A 19473-nucleotide genomic window follows, 5' to 3' on the forward strand; every position below is an offset into this window, starting at 1 on the left:
ACTCGCCCACATTATACATACATATGGCGTCATACGATTACGGTTTATTCCCTTGCCCACATTATACATACATATGCGTCACGAGATTACAGTTTATTCACTCGCCCACATTATACATACATATGGCGTCACACGATTACGGTTTATTCACTCGCCCACATTATACATACATATGGCGTCACAGGATTACGGTTTATTCACTCGCCCACATTATACATACATATGGCGTCATACAGTTACGGTTTATTCCCTTGCCCACATTATACATACATATGGCGTCACAGGATTACGGTTTATTCACTCGCCCACATTATACACACATATGGCGTCATACAATTACGGTTTATTCCCTTGCCCACATTATACATACATATGGCGTCACAGGATTACGGTTTATTCACTCGCCCACATTATACATACATATGGCGTCATACGATTACGGTTTATTCACTCGCCCACATTATACATACATATGGCGTCACATTATTACGGTTTATTCACTCGCCCACATTATACATACATATGGCGTCATACGATTACGGTTTATTCCCTTGCCCACATTATACATATATATGGCGTCACATTATTACGGTTTATTCACTCGCCCACATTATACATACATATGGCGTCACAGGATTACGGTTTATTCACTCGCCCACATTATACACACATATGGCGTCATACAATTACGGTTTATTCACTCGCCCACATTATACATACATATGGCGTCACAGGATTACGGTTTATTCACTCGCCCACATTATACATACATATGGCGTCATACGATTACGGTTTATTCCCTCTCTCACATTATACATACATATGGCGTCACACGATTACGGTTTATTCACTCGCCCACATTATACATACATATGGCGTCACACGATTGCGGATTATTCACTTGCCCACATTATACATACATATGGCGTCATACGATTACGGTTTATTCCCTTGCCCACATTATACATACATATGGCGTCACACGATTTCGGATTATTCACTGGCCCACATTCTACATACATATGGCGTCACATTATTACGGATTATTCACTCGCTTACATTATACATACATATGGCGTCACATTATTACGGATTATTCACTCGCTTACATTATACATACATATGGCGTCACATTATTACGGATTATTCACTCGCTTACATTCTACATACATATGGCGTCACATTATTACGGATTATTTACTCGCTTACATTATACATACATATGGCGTCATACTTTCACTCTCTCTCCTTATTGGATCCATAGTGGCTTCAAAAACAGGCATCAAAAAACCTGATGAAATCTGCCTGTGTGCACGGTCTCTAAGCCCTAGGGTCGGGGGATGTGTTTGTATTTCAGGAGACCTGTGACATAGAGTGGTGGCCCGGGGTGGGGGCAGGGATGGAAATGCCTTCCTGGCAGAAATCCCATTGAAGTTTACTGCAGGCTGCTCACAGAGAACAATAGAAGTCATTCAATACAACAAATGGAGAACATCTTTATGTGCTGTGTGAACAGGACACTATAGCTACGTGATGGTGAGCCCTGCTCATTGGAAACAACATGGCGGCAGAGCTGAACTTACTGCAACAAAAAAGTGAGGGAACCCAGGGGCAAAACCAAATCTCTCCAAGGCTCAAAACGTGAGGGAACCCAAGGGGCAGAACCAAATCTTTCCAAGGCTCAAAAAGTGAGGGAAACCAGGGGGTAAAACCAAATCTTTCCAAGGCTCAAAAAGTGAGGGAAACCAAGGGGCAAAACCAAATCTTTCCAAGGCTCAAACCGTGAGGGAACCCAAGGGGCCAAACTGAATCTTTCCAAGGCTCTGACTACATAATGAGGGTTAGTGTTGGATTCTCCGTCTTGCAGACCCTGTCGCTGACCAGACACATACGATAGTTTTTAGGTGAACGCTTGCTCATTGACGTATACATGCGCTCATAGAACAGGTAATCCTTCTCTCCCAGGGGATCCGTGTAGGGCCACCACAGTAGCCACATATCCAAAAATTGTAACTAATTTTGTTCTGCAATTCCCTTGAGCGTGACGCTCAGTTGCAAGTTTTTGGCCCCCGATAGCAGCAAAATTCAAAGCAGGGTCACAAGTGTTAGGACTTCCGATGACTGTTGGGACTTAGTTGCCTAAAGCACTGGGCACATTGCAGGGTACAGCCTGCGGTCTCATCCCCCGCCCTATATCTAAGGCTATCAGTAGGAGGTCGCATCAAGGCTCTTACATGCAAGATTTTAGGGTCCATGATCCTGGATCGGGTCACCAATGAATGCAGGATTATACTGTAGACATGGATTCAGCCATATGGGACTATTGCTTGGCCCGGTGTTCCTGGACAGAGATTTAGGGGAGGGTGACCCGGCGACTTTGGCCATGTGCATTTTGACCCCGAAGGGTTAATGTGGCTCTCTCCCTTTAAGACACATAGTAGCATGGATGACCCCTGACCCCTGCCTGGATGATCATTCCTGAATAGGGCTGAGATTTCAGGATCCATTTTAAAATCTGATTTCCGATCATTTTCCAGCCAATCCCGATCGTGAAATTTGCTGGATCGCCGATCGGGATCTGATCTTTCCCGATCCCGATCGTTCAACCCTAATTGTATATTATATAGACAGTGGGATTGAGCCGATCTTGAGATTTCAAAATCCGATTTCCGATCATTTTCCAGCCAATCCCCATCACGAAATTTGCTGGATCGCCGATCGGGATCCGATCTTACCCTATTCCTGAATCCTCATGCCTATAGGTGATCCCTATCCATAGTATCGCTGCCATACACGGCTCCGGGTGTAACCTATCAGCAGCCCCAGTATTTTCTACTCATGAGATCACAGAACTGTGACACCCTTAAATATTGCAATGAGTGATTTTTCTTCTATGAGAATCACAGTGTGTCTGCCCCCTCTCAACAAAGTAGCGGTAAAGGAGGGTTTGCACCCCCCACCCGTTTGCAGAGTTGAGGCATGCAACAAGCACAGCACACAGCAGCAGCAGCAGCTTTGCATTGGAGAGACACAAGGACTGGATGCTGAGTGCTGGATGTGATAAGAATCAGGAGCTCCTCCCCCAGTATAGAGAGAGTGGAGGGAGAGAGGCTGAGATCTCAGCTCATACACATACAGACACACACCGGGACGGTGCTCTGCTCTGCCAGGGCTCCGGCTATCTCTGCTGCGCTGAATTCCAGGGAGCTCCCTGCACCCGACTGCGGAACTACCAAGGGGAGCAGCGTTGTCGGGGAGGGGGTCGGCTGCACACAACTTCTCAGCCCCGATTCTTCTTCTATTTCTGGGGAGGGCTGCTGTGATTTCTATCGATCATTTCTCTGGGACTTGCCCGTGTGGATGTGACAGAGACCTGGGAAGAGCAGAGATGAGGAGTCGGGAAGAAGAAGGTGGAGGAGGCTGGAGCAAAGCTGGGGTGCCAGGTAAGGAGCCTTGAGACTACTGGGGAGCCCCAGCTGACTTGGGATGGGTTCAGGTACCCCAATATCTGTTTGGGAAAGGGGGGGGTGGGGGCTGAATCTCCTGTTTAATGACTGATACAATGTATCCAGATTGATACAAACAGCTGACTGGGAAATGCAAACCCAGCAGCACCCTAAGCTGTTTTAGGGCGTCAACCCCCATGAATGTGGGGGGGCTTATAGGTAGGGTGTATAGTGGGGTACACATGCCACATTAATGGGATGTAATGGGATCCAGGTTGTTCTAATGGGGGGTGGAAGTGCCCAAGATTTGATGCTTTCACATAAAATCCTGTGAAATCCAAGTGCAGATGGGGAGATGTGCAAGCAACACCGAGCCCTGACTGACTGTGACATGTAACCCTTTCACTGCTGGAGACTATGTAGATTATGGGGGGGGGGGGGGGGTCTTCATGAAGGAAGCAGCTTCCCCAGATCTCCATACTTTAGGAACTGTGATGTTGGGGGGGTCAGTAATGGGGGAAACCCTGTTACTTCCAGTCTGCAGAGCTGGTGGATGGAGAGACTATTAGCTAGAATACATCAGTGCATGGAGATTCCCTGTACTGAGGAATCTGTAGAGTAGACTACACCCTGGTAAGTAATGGGGGGGGGGGGGGTGCTCTATTAGCTGTTATTTATGTGGGGGGAACCTATTCTGCAGCGCAGTACAGAGATGGGATTAAGTCCCCAGGCGCCTAGGGCCAATCTATAAAGGAACTGGGGGGACCACAAATCTGGGGTAGATCATACAAACTCCATGTAGATAGTCATATTGGAAGCAATGCATACATGTCAATGGGTATATCCTGTTGTGTAAGATTCTGGGGAGATCCTATTGAGGTGACCATTGCCTGTCTATAAATGCATACATTATAGGGAGACCTATAGGTGAAATAAGCATTCCCAGTCATGTAGCCTGTATATAGGAATGAATAGACATAGCTGAGGATGGATTTTTTTGCGTACAGAGAGGTTGCTTGTGTCAGTCGTGTCCCTTGCACAAGTCGGTGTATGGATGGGCAGTATGTATTGGGTAGCTGGGGGGTATTTGGCGTGACTATACGGCTCTTTGCACTCTATGTAAGGGGCTATAGTTATGGGGTATTGCATATTTGAGTCTTGCACATTGAGTGGGTTTATATGTGCCATCCAGGCTTTGCACTCCCGGTGGTGGTGAGTGCAACTGCAAGATACTTTCCAGAGAAGCCTGCAGGTGTCCTGTGAGCCCTGAGCCAGCTGGTCTCATCTGAGTGGGACCCTGTAATATATATGTATAGGCAGACCTGCAAGCCCACCAACACCACTATCCCAACCCTTCACTCTTTGCAATGCACCCTTTTTTTTTTCCTTCCCTCCCCCCTCCTTTTGGTCCATTTAATGGACAAGCTACTGTGTAATATCAGATGTTTTATGCCTTTCTCTCTGTATTTAAAACAATCCTTACATTACCCACCGGCAACTTGGCCAAGAGACTTATTTAATCAGCGAACGCCATTAAAATAAGCCAGTCTGGCTGTCATAAACAGTTCCTATGACTTGGCACTTAAGAAGAGGCATCCGATCTTCTATAAAAGGTAATGAATCCGTGGAAAGGAACACAAATGTGCAAATTAAAGGGTCACTAAAGCGGATGGACAATGAGCGGCTCCCATAAAAAAAAGTGGTTGATCACAGGGCGCCGCTTGGTGATTTACGGCCATTTTTTTTCTATATGTATTACCCCCCCCCCCCCCCCCCAATCTGATCAATCCCTGGCAGGAATATAACCCGTTCTATCCCATACTAATACTGCAGTCCTGTCACTAGACTCAGGATTTTTTAATTTTTTTTGCTGACCTGCACTAATCCGCCAACCCTCTGTTCTGCACCTATATTGTGGTATATTTTTCTTTTTTGTGTAGCTTATGGGAAATCTTTGCTCTTTAACCCCGAGTCTTGCTGAGGAGTGCAATACACAACACCTGTTCTTACTGCCAGATCACACTGCTTGCTCATGAAGACTCGCTGCCCCTTGCTGTTTTTTTTTTTTTTTTTTTTAAATTTACCCTTTCCCATCTTGCATTGTAGCCCCTGGTTATACCCTACCATTGCCCTTTTGCAAATTTGTGTTTGCATTTTTTTCACATTGCAGCTCCTGGTTATACCCGACAATGGCCCTTTTGCAAATTTGCATTTGCACTCTTTACACATTGCAGCCCCTGGTTATACCTGACCATGGCCCTTTTGCAAATTTGCACTTTTTTCAGATTTCAGCCCCTGGTTATACCCGACCATGGCCCTTTTGCAAATTTGCGTTTGCACTTTTTTCACATTGCAGCTCCTGGTTATACCCGACAATGGCCCTTTTGCAAATTTGCATTTGCACTTTTTACACATTGCAGCCCCTGGTTATACCCGACCATGGCCCTTTTGCAAATTTGCATTTGCACTTTTTACACATTGCAGCCCCTGGTTATACCCGACCATGGCCCTTTTGCAAATTTGCACTTTTTTCACATTGCAGCCCCTGGTTATACCCGACCATGGCCCTTTTGCAAATTTGCATTTGCACTTTTTTCACATTGCAGCCTCTGGTTATACCTTACCATGGCCCTTTTGCAAATTTGCATTTGCACTTTTTTTTTTTCGTAACTTCTCCAGTGCGCCATTGCTGTTGAAGTGTTGGCTGGCACAGCAGCCGGTGCCATAGGTCGCACCTTGTTGTGTACGTACACAATACCATACATCTTCTCTGGGCACGGTGTCACAATTCCTCTTGGTTTTAATGAATGTCTGGCTCAGCTGCAGACTCTGTAGACCTGGCAATCCTCTCCACCTATCGCCCAATCTCCTGCGCTCGTCCTAGGAAATTAGATGCTGAGGATGAGGCTCGCTGTGTTTTTCTAGCCATGCCAGGGCGATGGAGACTGAATGTTTTATCATGGTAATATTTGGCATTGGTGTTGTGTATGTAGATGTTTACTGACTACAATGCAGGAGAGAACTGCGCAGCACAGCAACTATCGATTTGAGTAGATCTTCTCTTTTTCCCTAAATGAACCACAGATTTAACACTTAAGGTGCTTAACGCCGAGCCCAGGCAAGTGCCATAAGATTGTATAAGCCTTTTATTGCTCTTTTATTTTTGGGTCTTCCCCCTCTTAAGCCCCAGCTCATGCAGCTGACTATATGGAGGGTGGGTGGGGGGGACCGAATTCTCAATGCCGGCAGATAATGACTGTCCATTGGTCTTGCAGTTAGTCACTGACTACACCATTGTGCTCGGCGGCAGTAAAAGTCAGACCGTATTAGAGAGGCGAGCTAATCGGGACATGCCAATTGTAGGGTCTGTCTGCCGGGAGAATAAAGCAAAGAGGATTATTTGCAATGAAGATGCTGTAGGGATAGAGGTCCTTGTTCGTATAGGTTAATGCACTTGTAGCATGATATACTATAGGGGTAACGGTGGGCAGGGGATGAGAAGGAAAGCAGCGACGGATACTAATGTGAGTGGGAGAGACTCTCAGCCAGCTCGGTGATGGAGACCCACTTAACACTTGTGTCAGAGTAAACCTCAACATAGGTGAATATAATGCAGTATAGAGTGTCACTTTAACCCCATATCGTCCACCTCCCTGCAACAGTCTATCTACGACGCAATCTATAGGTCTCTATCTATGCATCTCCTAAGAGCGGCTGCTGCATTGATGGCTGCCAGGGCATATAGCCTCGTATACGTCTTTCTCCCCTCCGTCCTATATACTATTTGTTGATGCCAGAAGGCAGTCAGCAGCACAGTATGGAGAATCTCATAAAGCCAGGCGTGATTATGGATGTCATTGAACAGTATGCACGCTCTTAATGTACTCCTACAATGGATGACTTCCTATAATGCCGTTATGTGCAAGCTGGGGATATTTTTTTTTTTTCTTCTTCTTCGCGTTCGGCTTTGAATCCTACAGATTTATAGAGCGCTCCTTCAATAGACTGGGAGAGGCGAGCCCCATAAAAATGGTATAAAAATTGCATTGGTGTGTATGGCCGGGGCTGTCATGTCTCCTGGGTTGGTTTTGTTATATTCAGCCCATTGTATGGCAATTTATGGGGAGCGTTATTCGCCGTGCCCTATAGGTAGCCCTGTTCCCCATACATCTGTGGGTGCACCATATTGTCTCACTGACAGATACAATGTATCCTCATCATCGTCGTCAGCTGTTCCATAATATTACAAAGTATCTTTCCGTATTGTTACCCAGGACCTGGCTGATGTATCCGAGCTGTATCTGAGCGCATTTTCTAACGCTTTACCCAATAGCCTTTTGTATTCTTGGTAGTTTTTTTGCTCCTATCTGACGTTACGTCTTATGTCGATGGTCGCTGATGCTTATTACAATGTGGCTGACAACAGAGAGAAACAGCCTGCGGATCAATGTACTCTAATCGTGCATGGCTATACACATATATATATATATATATATATATATATATATATATATATATATATATATATATAATCTCTTAACCCTTATTGCCCCTTGTTTTCCCGCTTCGAGTGACTTGTAAATTTGCCATTACAAGATGAATATTTTTTATTTTTCCCCCTTTCCTGACTTGCTTTTTATCCTTGTGTTTGGGGTACCGTGCATTCTCCCTAACGGCCACTAGAGGCAGTGTGGAGTCGTTGAACAGGTGGCCGGCAGCCTTGTCAGATCTGTATATACTGTACCCGATAATACACCTATATATCGTTTCCCCGATATCTCACGTCCGTAGACGATTGTAACGTACGTGCCGTCAGAGGCGCGTTAAAGGTGCAATAAGCCTTTCCAGATCTGTCTCGAAATCCTATTCCGTTTGCGTGCGATCGACCTTTTATTTCTTGCATCGATGGGAATAAGCGTCAGGCGTTGTAAAGCCGTCGCCGTTTGACCATTTTCGAAACAGATGTTTGCTGAGAGCGGAGCGTAAAGGAGAGGAGAGGAATCCCATAAAACCTGCATTGCCAATAAGCCACGATTTAACTCTCCCCTCCCCGCAAGCGACAGGTTTGTGTTGTCTATGTAGATCCTCCGCCAGCACAGAAACCTGTAATAGAAGAAGGAACATGCAATGGCGTCATAGCAAATGCAGAAGGCTGGGTGTTCTCTCCGAGGTGTTGAATGTGTCACGAGACTCTGTGCCAATGTGTCGCCTCCGTACAAATGGATCCTTCCTTTTGTCTCTCCAAGGGCAGTGGCCAAAAGGTATGGATGTCATAAATGACAGATGGGCTCGATTTTTAGGGGCTCTTACACGCACACGACATCTCCAACTGTTTGATGATGATGGTCCACGGTGGTGCCAAAGTAAATGTTATCGGAGCTTCACTTGGTGAAACCTTGTCACGTTGATATTGTCTTAATGAGAATTATGTTGACGGGTTTTTAGCACCTTGTCCGTGTTTTCCCGCAGGGAATTGTGTGAGCAGAAATGTAGCTTGCGATGTCTTGAAGAATTTAGACTCTTTCTGGTGGCTTTGTAGACTTGAGGATCTTCTCGGTGGCCATGTTGTGTTTCTTCTAAGGTCTTGAGATATCAGTTTAATCTTTGGTTCTTCTCGTAATGTTTCCAAGCTTGACTGGGGTCAGTTCTGGCCATATTTGTTGGACCCTTTGGTGTACACCAGACGTAACATGTTTTGGTAGGTAATTCGATGAGTGTTGAGCTTTGCTATACCTGGACTTGAGCGATTTGTTTTGCCCCCCGGCCAATGTGTGACCACCCTCCTAGTTCATAGCGTACGTGTAATGCTTGGTATCAGACCACACGTAGATACAAGCTGTGACCTGCAAGTTCTTCTGTTGCGATGCCTTTAGGCGGCCTAGGCGCGTGAAGTCTCAGGTGTAAGAGGTCGAGTTAACACTTTGATGACTGCCTGTAAAAAAAAAACAATCGGAACGACGTGGACTTTCACTCTCCGTATTACGACACTCTACTTGTACGTATTCTTATTTCTTCCACTTATTATAGAAGAACATCTTGACACTCCAGTGAACGAGGTGGGAAGACTACGTTCTCCATTGCCTGAGTACTTGGTACGTCGGCCCTCTTCTTGGTGGTTTAGCGTCAAGGACTTGACCGTTTTCCATGGCTTCCTGCCATTATCTGGTATGGCTTTAGGGAAGGATGGACAATGGTGAATTGTGACTGTGCAACAATGTAACGTCATGAACCGTGGTGAGATGGTTGGGGAATTAAACTCCTCTTGTTTGGCGATAATCTCGCTACTCTTGAGGCTACGACATCTTTACCCCACCTAGTCATCCATAGTGTGAAAACATTAGGATTGTATCGAGCTCCTTGTAAAATGAAGTACCTGACAAACATCGAAGTGGCGCGCGGCGCAGTCCATTAGCTTCCCTGTACCCCTATGTCTTCAAGCTTGGGTAGTCCTTTCACTGTCGACAAGGTAAAAGGCTCATGTTGCAGTTTATGCCGCACGCTCCTTGTATCCATTGCTTGCTTTGCAGACGTGAGCGTCTCTCTTCTGTATAGGTCGTCCATATCTGCAACCAGATATGGGTTGGTTGCTTTTTGCAACCTTTCCCTTGCATCGTGCATGTATGATAGCCCCCTATTCTCACACCCCCCCCCCTTGACGTGACTGCATTAGTTAACCTATACCACAGAACGACTTCTTTACAAATGCAGCCGTTCTGTGACTAAGATCCATTCTATATACGTTCACCGAGAAATGGGAGACCGCGGCGTATTGATCAGGGTCGTATAGAAGCTGGTCACTGCAAAACAGTGGTCTCTGGGGCTATACAGCGAGAGAGACTTTGCAAGACGTTGCCATAGAAACAGAGCCTTGCTTTGACGCTAGGTGGAGAGCCTGTCAACATATTGGCATCAAAGTGGTTAACCCGTCTTAGACAGAAACGCCGCTCTTGTAGGCTGCGTTACCGAGAGGGGGGGGGGGCAGAATATCGAAAAACGCAATTGCACCATTGATATTTTGTTGCAATTTCACTTCCTGTTGGTTTATTTGTTCCGTCACTTCCCTCTTTCGTCGTAAAAATATCAGTCTTTGCAACGTGGCCTTGACGGCGTCCTGGTGACAGGAGAGAGAAGTTATGTCCCCGGAGTCGGATAAGACTGATAAAACCAGTTCGGGTTACTTTGTGACCATTTTTAGAAAAGTGAAAGTTTTCGGCAGTAAAACGTCTGGACGGATTTTACGATTTTAGGTTTCTGCTCTTCTTTTATGTCTTTAAATCTGTAATGATCAATACTTCTACTTCCTTCAGCAAAGTATTTTTAGAAGGTGTTGGAAGACGTTGGTCGCGGTCAGCGGCTATAACTTTATCCGTACGTGCTTCCAATTGAGAACGAAAACCTTCAATTGCTGGGTATTAACTCTTGTGGTGATCTTTTTCGTGATGGCCGCGGCAGACTAGGTTAGAGGGTCTCCTTTGACCTCCTCAAATTGTTCTTACTTTCTTTAGGTTGCAGTTGCCCAATTTCATCGTGGTCGTAGACTGTCGGAGAGATGGAATGATCCCACCGTCCGCATGTACTATTAGATTGTAGGAAGCTTCTAAATCTGTGTGGCCAAACATGGCTATTTTTGGTTGACACCCTGCCAAAAATATCCGGCGTGACCAATCTGCTTTTGAGAGATTAAAGTGGTTTGTGGCATTGACCAAAATTGCCCAATTTGTCCAACAAAATAGTTTGGGCCACTTGACCGTTTCGTAGTACTTGACTGATCCTGACTTGGGTTGCCCATCATGTTTAGGATGATACTTTGTCCCATGTACTTAACCCATTGGGACAGATGTACTAAGCTAAACGTGCCAGACTTCTAGCTCCGTTGGTCAAGCACTTGTATTGTGTGTTAGTCTTTATACCTAGGTAGGTCGTTTTGAGTATAAAAGGTTAAAATGTAGCAAAATTGCTCCAAAATTTTGGTGTCTAGCAAACCTAGCCTGATGCACCACATCTGTCACACCACTGGGTCCCCTGTGTTAATAACAAGTTTCCATCATTGTCTAATAGAGATTAGTATTCAAAATTCTAGTTTCGAAGACCTTGCTCCCATAGGAAGGCATGGAAGCGGCCGAACACCAAGGGGTTAAGCGCTGGCCGCTTCCATTCATTCCTATGGGAGCGAGGTATTTGAAACTAGAATTTCAAATACTATTTGCTCATCTCTATTGTCTAACAATCCTGGACCAAATTGCAAGTCCGTGATGGGGATTGTGACGTTCCTTGTAGTGCATGAGTGGTTGACCGGTTGTTTCATCAGTCTTGACCCTTACAACAAAGTTGTCTTCTCCAAAAACTGCCACAAATGTCCCTGGGTCGTTTGGTATTGCCACTGTATTCAACTGCAAACTAAACAAGGCCCTTCGACATGACCTGGTTTTTGGAAAGTGCTGGATATTTTTTTTAATTCTATGCTACAGTGTTCGGAGACCGTTGTTATTGGTTTTAGTCGAAGATGTTTAGAGACCTTGCTTAGATCTAGTGATCTCCTCCTGTAGATGGTTCTGTATGTCTATAGCCAACCCAAGTCTTACATTGTCTCACATTGCTTTCTCTGAATACCTGGCGTCTCTGGTTCAGGATCTGATTCAGCGATGATGAAACCATTCTAGGAATCTTTACAAAGCGACTGTATGTATCCATTGTCTCCTTCTTCTCTGTAACCTTTGGGACCTGTGTTTTTCTTGGCCTCTCTCTTATCTGTTAATGGGCCTGTAGCCCAGATCCTTGAATAGACAGTTACTAAAACAGTCCTCTATTCCGGGAGCTGTGGGGTGGACCTGTGACTCCTGGAATTAACACCGAGACAGTCCAGCTTGCAGGCGAGAGCGGTGACTGATCTTTTAATCTCAGACTCCTGTTTTTATTGTCATGTCCTGAAGATCAGACCTTTCACCCTCACCAGTCCATGACATGGATCTAAGGTCAGGCCATTCAGCCCGGGCGTCTGTTACTTCCCAAGAATGTAATCCTCTGTTGAGTAAACTTCTGATGAGTGGAAATACAGGAGCCGTCTTCATCCAAAAGCCTCATGGTTATTCACGTCCATTCCAGTCTAATACTTTATTGGTTTGCTCCCACTTTTTGCATTTTTTTTTTTCAGGGATACACAACATTTGATACTCGTTGTTGTAGATTCCTGGTTACAAGTTGTCCAGACCCCGTTTTTGCTAGAAGCTCTGCAGTAGGTTGGATATCTCATAACCTTACATAGCAAGATGACTTTGCAGTTCTTACATTTGCACCCGCCATTGTTAATGGATAAGTATTTTATAGTCAGTGAAATGGGTTAATCTCCTTGTGTTATGGAAATGGTGAATTCGTTCGTCCATTACGTCCTAAAGCTGCTGTTAGTAGATTGATTCCCTTGTAATCTGCCTACGGATCATCACGGGACCGTGAGTTTATTTAGTAGAATTGTTTAGACGTTGCTCGAAGGCATTGGTGAGGGTGTCCTGGATCCCTGGGATATGCAATATGTTCGGGAACCTGCAGCACTCTTACATGAAGTAGTGTCATAGGGTTCGAACAAGCTAAATCAGGGGTAGGGAATCTTTGGCTCTCCAGCTGCTGAGAAACTACAACTCCCATCATGCTCCATTCACTTCCATGGGAGTTCCTAGAACAGCAGAGCCAGTATGCATGCTGGGAGTTGTAGTTTTGCAACAGCTGGAGAGCCGTACGTTCCCTACCCCTGAGCTAAATCCTCCAATTCTCAAAAAGCCCCAATTTTTTTTAAAAAAAAAAAATTGTCCAAACCCACTCGCCATTGTCATTCCTTTTTAATGGCTATCTCTCGTCCATCTCTAACATACAGATGCCCATTTGGGTTAGACTAACAAATGGCTGCAGAACATCAGGGGGTTGTAAATCCGTCACCATAGATGTGAGAATGTTGTTGCTTTAGACTCAACTTTCCAATAAACATGCATGCTAGGCTCCCAGGAACATTTGCTGTCTTGTTAGGGCAGAGGCGTAGCTAGGACCTCCTTAATCTGGGGCAAAAGGTTCAATTCACTGACCTCTAAAAACCAAGGCGCAGACAGAGCGGCTTGTTGGTGCCTCCTGGAAACCAGTATATGGGGCAATGCCCCAGTTGCCCAAGCAGAAACCCCTCTGCTATAGGTAATGTGGGGCAATGCCATCAGCTGCCAACCCGTACTGGCTACAGGAATTAACAGGTCATGTCCTATGTATTGGCACCTTAAAGGGAGCCTCACTGAGCCCAAATATCACCCCAGCCCTGCAGATAGATAGGTTAAGATCACCTGACTCAGTGACTCTGTTGCCACAATGGATTCAGGGATACAGCAGATATTCTATTTTGTGGAGATAGGGTCCCACCCCGTCTTACAGGTTGCCACAATATTGCAGTTTTGTCTATATACAAAGTATCAATTTGGCGCAGTAAGGGCGTGTCCATTGCTCCATAGAGATAATCAACAACGCTTTTGTTGCTCCAAAGTACTCATTTGCCTATTGACAACCTATAATGTCTTGACCATGGAGGACCCGATTCACAAAAGGAAAAAAAAACAGGATTGGCCAAATCAAATGCTCTATCTGCAGGGCTGGTTTCCGGCAACCCTCCCTTTAAGTGTCGGGCACGTAGTCTCACCGTTCCAGCGCTGACTATTAGTAGTTGTAGAAGTAAAACAGTTTGTCCACAACATTAGTTAGAAGATTGTCAAACTCTCTGCAGCGTTGGATCTTCTGGCTCCATTAAGTTTTCCTAAAATGACGAAAGTGAAGTGGAGAGTGAAGACTGGCAAGAGCGCAAAAAGCCGAGATGGGAAACAGAACCAACTTTCCTGTCAACCTTCTCTAAGCAAGTTCTGACTACGTTGCCAAAGGTCAGCGCTGTCAGCCAGATATGCGATTCCCCTGCCTGTCATCAGACATTACCAATGCCCTGGCCGGCTCTGACAGTTGAAAGGCTCGCTCCCGGCTGTTGGTCCTGGAGTGGTGTTTTTGTTTGAGCATTTGTTCCACCGGTCTCTTAGTCGCCCTGGAATGTTCCTTAGTTATTGTGTTGCCTTCCTGCAGTTCCTTTGTGAGTCAGTAGTAGTGGGTTAGGCTGATGTGGTGGCAAAAACTCTCCACACATAGACCCCAAAAACTGTCTTATGGAGACCTGTGCCAACAAAAAGTTACCCTGAGAAATGGACACCCTTGTTTTCATCTTATACAAGTTGGCCAAAACCATTAGGGAAGTGCCAATTTCACGAAGACTGTCATGATGGGTGGGAAATATAAGTGGCGGGGTAAAAAAGCGGGTTGGGTTTAACGTGTCCATCCTTCTGTTCTTGGACAAGACAACGCTAGATTGACCTCTACGATGGAGACTCCACTGGCAGAGCAAAAAGTCGATCACTGATGGTCTTCTCTGCTGGTATCGGTATAAAATGGCGGAAACCCGACGAACACCTGGCAGACCTGATTAGTCAATTGCGTCTGTGGCTGACCACTGTTATAGCAGACGGGGTCTCCGTTATTTGGGAACTCAGCAGATCCAAACAACAAAGATCCCAGCTCAAGAGGTGTCCACCAGTCACTATTCGTCTCCATCCTCACTTAGGCTATGTTCCCGTGGAGTAACGCGCCGCTCATTCTGCCATGTAAACACGTGTCAGAGGGAGCGCTATAAAACAGAATCCCATTGACTTCAGTGGGTGCCATCTTACACATTGAAATCAATGGGTTACAAAGCCACTCATTGAAGTCAATGGGATCTGTTTTGAAGTGCCTCGCTCTGACACGTGTTTACATGGCAGAATGAGCGGCGCGTTACTCCACGGGAATGGAGCCTTAGGCTGTCAAGCATATTAAATAGTATAAAGTGGTTGTTCGACTACAGAATGCAAATATACACCATTGTTTATTTCTTACCGGAATCCTGGGTAGACTTATAACCTCTGTGCAAATGTGTGGTTTCGAGTTCAAGACCCCAATCTTGCAGCGCTAACCACTGACCTGCTGCGCTGTATACCGTATATGCTCGAGTATAAGCCGACCTGAATATAAGCCAAGGCTCCTAATTTTACCACAAAAAAATGGGAAACCTTATTGACTAGAGTATAAGCCGAGGGGGGAAAATGCAGCAGCTACTGGAAAATTTCAAAAATTAAAATGGTTGAAGTTTTTGGGTGCAGTAGTTGCTGGGGAAGGGGAGGGTGTGTTTTGGTTGTCTGTCCCTTCCCTGAGCTTGAGGACTGAGTGTGTGTTTTTTTTTTTTTTTTTTTTTTTTTTTTTTTTCCCCCCCCCACTTGAAATTCAGCCTGGCTGACTATAGGGTATCTGCAGTGCTCCTATTAACCCCTTCCCGACGGAACAGGAGCACTGCAGATCCCCTATATACAGTAGACCGGGCACTTTCAGACACAGGGAGACCTAATGTGTTTGTTTTACAGTCAATTTTTTTTTTTTTTAATTGACTCGAGTATAAGCCGAGCTGTGCTGAAAAATTCGGCTTTTACTTGAGTATATAAGGTAATCTATAATGTGTATTTATCTTATAACTTTGTATCTTGTTCTCTTGTACATTTGTATGTTTTTAGCCTTATTTGCTTCCCCCCCTTTAAGTCTTGCTCCACATATTTGCTAAGTAAATCCCACCTGCCGTTCACACCAGGATCAGGAACTACAGAGAGACCGAGCCCTGTAATTGTTTCTGCCTAACATTCTGGGAATTGGTTCAGCTGTTTCGGAAACGTGAATTATAGAAATACCTGGTAGAATTTTTTTCCCTCCCTACCCCCATAGTAATTTAGAAATGCCTAAGTCCCCGTACTAAAGTCTACTTTTACAACCAAGGTCACATTGAGGGCTCTGCTACAAGTTTTATCCAAGGGTATTTCACTTAAACTCTGTCAAAGCCCTTTCTAAATCCTGGGGATTTTGTTGTGACCACATCGTTTGGTGCGGGAGACTGCTGCCACTGATTTAAAGTGGACTTTGGTCAGACTGAAACTTATCTGCAGAAGTAACTGGCTGCAACGTTCTGTTAAATTACTCTTGGAACATTAACAACGCGGGCGAGGGGCCAAGATGTTTGGAGCGAGTTAAACTCTTGCATTGTGGGTTTCTTTGTATGGAACGTCCTCGGAAGGTGCAAATTGAAGCCCTTAATTCAGTCTTAAAAATTTGTCCAATATTTGAATCTCTTATTTATACCTGTCGTGTTCCAGATCAGCGATTTTGTTCTCTACGGCACAATGTTTAATTTTTTGAGCTGTGGATTCTGAATTGGTTCCTGAAGGGGTTATCAATGGCTTAGAAGGAAAGGGGACGGGGCTTAGCAAAAGCAAAAAGTTGCAATAAAAATTGGTCAATCGGAACCAATTTTGGGTGCAATCATTTGGAAACAAGTTACTCTTGTTATACCATAACTAATATTGTAGAACTGGATAATTTGTTACATATTTACAAGGAAAGGGGACGGGGCTTGGCAAAAGCAAAAAAGGCACAATAAAAATTGGTCAATCGGAGCCAATTTTGGGTGGAAACAAGTTATAGTATAATGTTTTGGAATTCAATAATTTGTTACATATTTACAAGGAAAGGGGACGGGGCTTAGCAAAAACAAAAAGTTGCAATAAAAATTGGTCAAATGGAACCAATTTTGGGTGCAATCATTTGGAAACAGGTTACTCTTGTTATACCGTAATTAATGTAGAATTCGATAAATTGTTACATATTTACAAGGAAAGGGGACGGGGCTTAGCAAAAACAAAAAGGTGCAATAAAAATTGGTCAAATGGAACCAATTTTGGGTGCAATCATTCGGAAACAGGTTACTCTTGTTATACCGTAATTAATATTGTAGAATTCGATAATTTGTTACCAATTTTGGGTGGAAACAAGTTATACTATAATTGTTTTGGAATTCAATAATTTGTTACATAGTTACAAGGAAAGGGGATGGGGCTTAGCAAAAACAAAAAGGTGCAATACAAAAGCCAATTTTGGGTGGAAACAAGTTATACTATAATTGATATTGTAGAATTAGATTTGTTACATAGTTACTACCTCCTTTTGTAAATTCGAGGAACGCTACAGTGTCTGACTGACCCCAGATCTAGGATCCTTGACGTCTTATTTGCATATTCCTAGCAGGGATTGTTCCGTTGCTTTCCGAGACCTTGATACATTTCCATAGAATTATCTCTCTCAAACCAAGGCCCGGCTACATAAACAGCCTTTTGTTTTCCACTCTTGGCCATTAACCTGTCATGCTGACATCTTGAATTGCTCCTCAGGCTTGGCGTTTTATTTGCGGTAGAAGAGACTTAGTCACATGGCCGCCGCCCGAACAATGTAATCTGTGGACACTATTGAGAAGGAAACATCATTCACTCCTAAATCCCGTTAATTAGCTTTTTTATTGTGTGCCTTGTAGGTTTTGACCTCTCTGCGTTGGCTTTTATATCAGCCGGTGCTTAGGAGAGCCGGGCCTTTACCCACATGGTCTGCCACGTATTGTACGGTAGTAATCACGTCTTTTGTATGGCGGTGGCTTCAGGTCTGCTCGAATTTTGTACCTGGTTCGTTGGGAAAAGGTGTTCAATGAAGGGGAAAAAGAAAGTCTTTTGTAACGTTTCCAACCGTCTCTCGAACAAGGCTGAATTCCTTCTAGGGTAACGTTACTTTGTAGCGCGACGGGCTTCTTGTATGACATTTAGAGGGAGTCTGGAGGGGGGAAGAACGGAGGTGAGGATATGTCTAACGTCTATGATGTGTCGGCTTGCATATTGTGTTGATAGTTGTATACTCCATTCAATCGGTCTTCCGTAACCCAACGTAATCTCTACCAAAGTTCATGGACGCTATGGCCAGTTGCATAGGATTCCGAGTGTTGGATACAATTTTTGGGGTATATAGTAAAGGTGTGGGGAGTTCATACAACCATCATACGGTGATTACTGTCCAGTGTATTGGCGGGACATGTTGACTGTAAGTCACCAACCATGCTATGAATTCCTTCACAAGGTCATGATTGGGAAGGGTTATCGGGCACAATATATAGGGCTCACAAGGGACATTCTTTTCCCCCCTATCTGTATATCTTTGGAGTATCGGAGGAAATCAACCCAATGGCTGCTTTCACACGGAGTAACGTACCGCTCATTCTGACACGTAAACACGTGCTGTAAAACAGAATCCCATTGGCTTCAATGGGTGCCGTCACTCACGATACACATTGAAATCAATGGGTTAAAAAGCCTCCCATTGACTGCAATGTGTAGCGCGCATGTAAGATAGCACCCATCAAAGTCAATGGGATTCTGTGCATGCCCACCCATAACCCAAAAATATATGATGGGATTAAGTGCGCACTTAAGATGGCACCCATCGAAGTCAATGGGATTCTGTTGTACAACGTGTCAGAATGAGCGGAGTGTTACTTATGTGAAAGCAGCCAAACGTGAGGAGAACTCCTTGCCGATGTTGCTCCTGGTGGGATTCGAACCCAGGACTCCAGTGCTGCAAGGCTGCAGTGCTAACCACTGAGCCACCGTGTTACCCCATAGTGGCTGTTCTTGGTATTTCACCTCGGCCTCATTTATTTGAACGGAACTGAGTTTTAACATGGCCTCGTGACCTATGGATAGATGTCATGTCCTCAGTGAGGCCCATTCTGATACCCTCATGCATGTAGGGTCAATAAAACTCTTAATCCCATCATATATTTTTGGCTTATGGGAGGAAACAATGGCGTTCCATACAAATGCAACAAAGTTGCAAATTTTTATGTCAAGGCAACAATTTGCATTCTATGAACATTAGCTATTAATCTCTAATGACGTATGTCGTTGGGTGGCCTGCTAATCCTGAACATGACTAGCTCTATATTGGTTTGTTTTTGTTCCCTCTCTTTCCCTTCCGTGTCTTGACTCCTCGGCAGTAAATCTGGAATGTGTACGGAGACTTAAGAATAAATGGGGTTTGGTTGCATAGAGGGAGCAATGCATCAGGAAGT

At 44.7% G+C, this 19473-nt stretch overlaps 1 protein-coding gene across 2 annotated transcripts in view; it reads left to right on the top strand.

Moving 5' to 3' along the window:
* Positions 1-3075: 3075 nt before the first annotated feature.
* Positions 3076-19473, top strand: part of PCDH1 (protocadherin 1) — a 134558-nt gene continuing 118160 nt past the window's right edge. For both annotated transcript variants that reach the window (XM_075275425.1, XM_075275426.1), the window contains exon 1: positions 3076-3443. In XM_075275425.1, the coding sequence (XP_075131526.1) occupies positions 3389-3443 (55 nt within the window). In that variant the 5' untranslated portion in view covers positions 3076-3388. The remainder of the gene's footprint in view (positions 3444-19473) is intronic.

This window comes from Leptodactylus fuscus, chromosome 5, assembly GCF_031893055.1.
Source record: "Leptodactylus fuscus isolate aLepFus1 chromosome 5, aLepFus1.hap2, whole genome shotgun sequence".
Lineage (NCBI taxonomy): Eukaryota > Metazoa > Chordata > Amphibia > Anura > Leptodactylidae > Leptodactylus > Leptodactylus fuscus.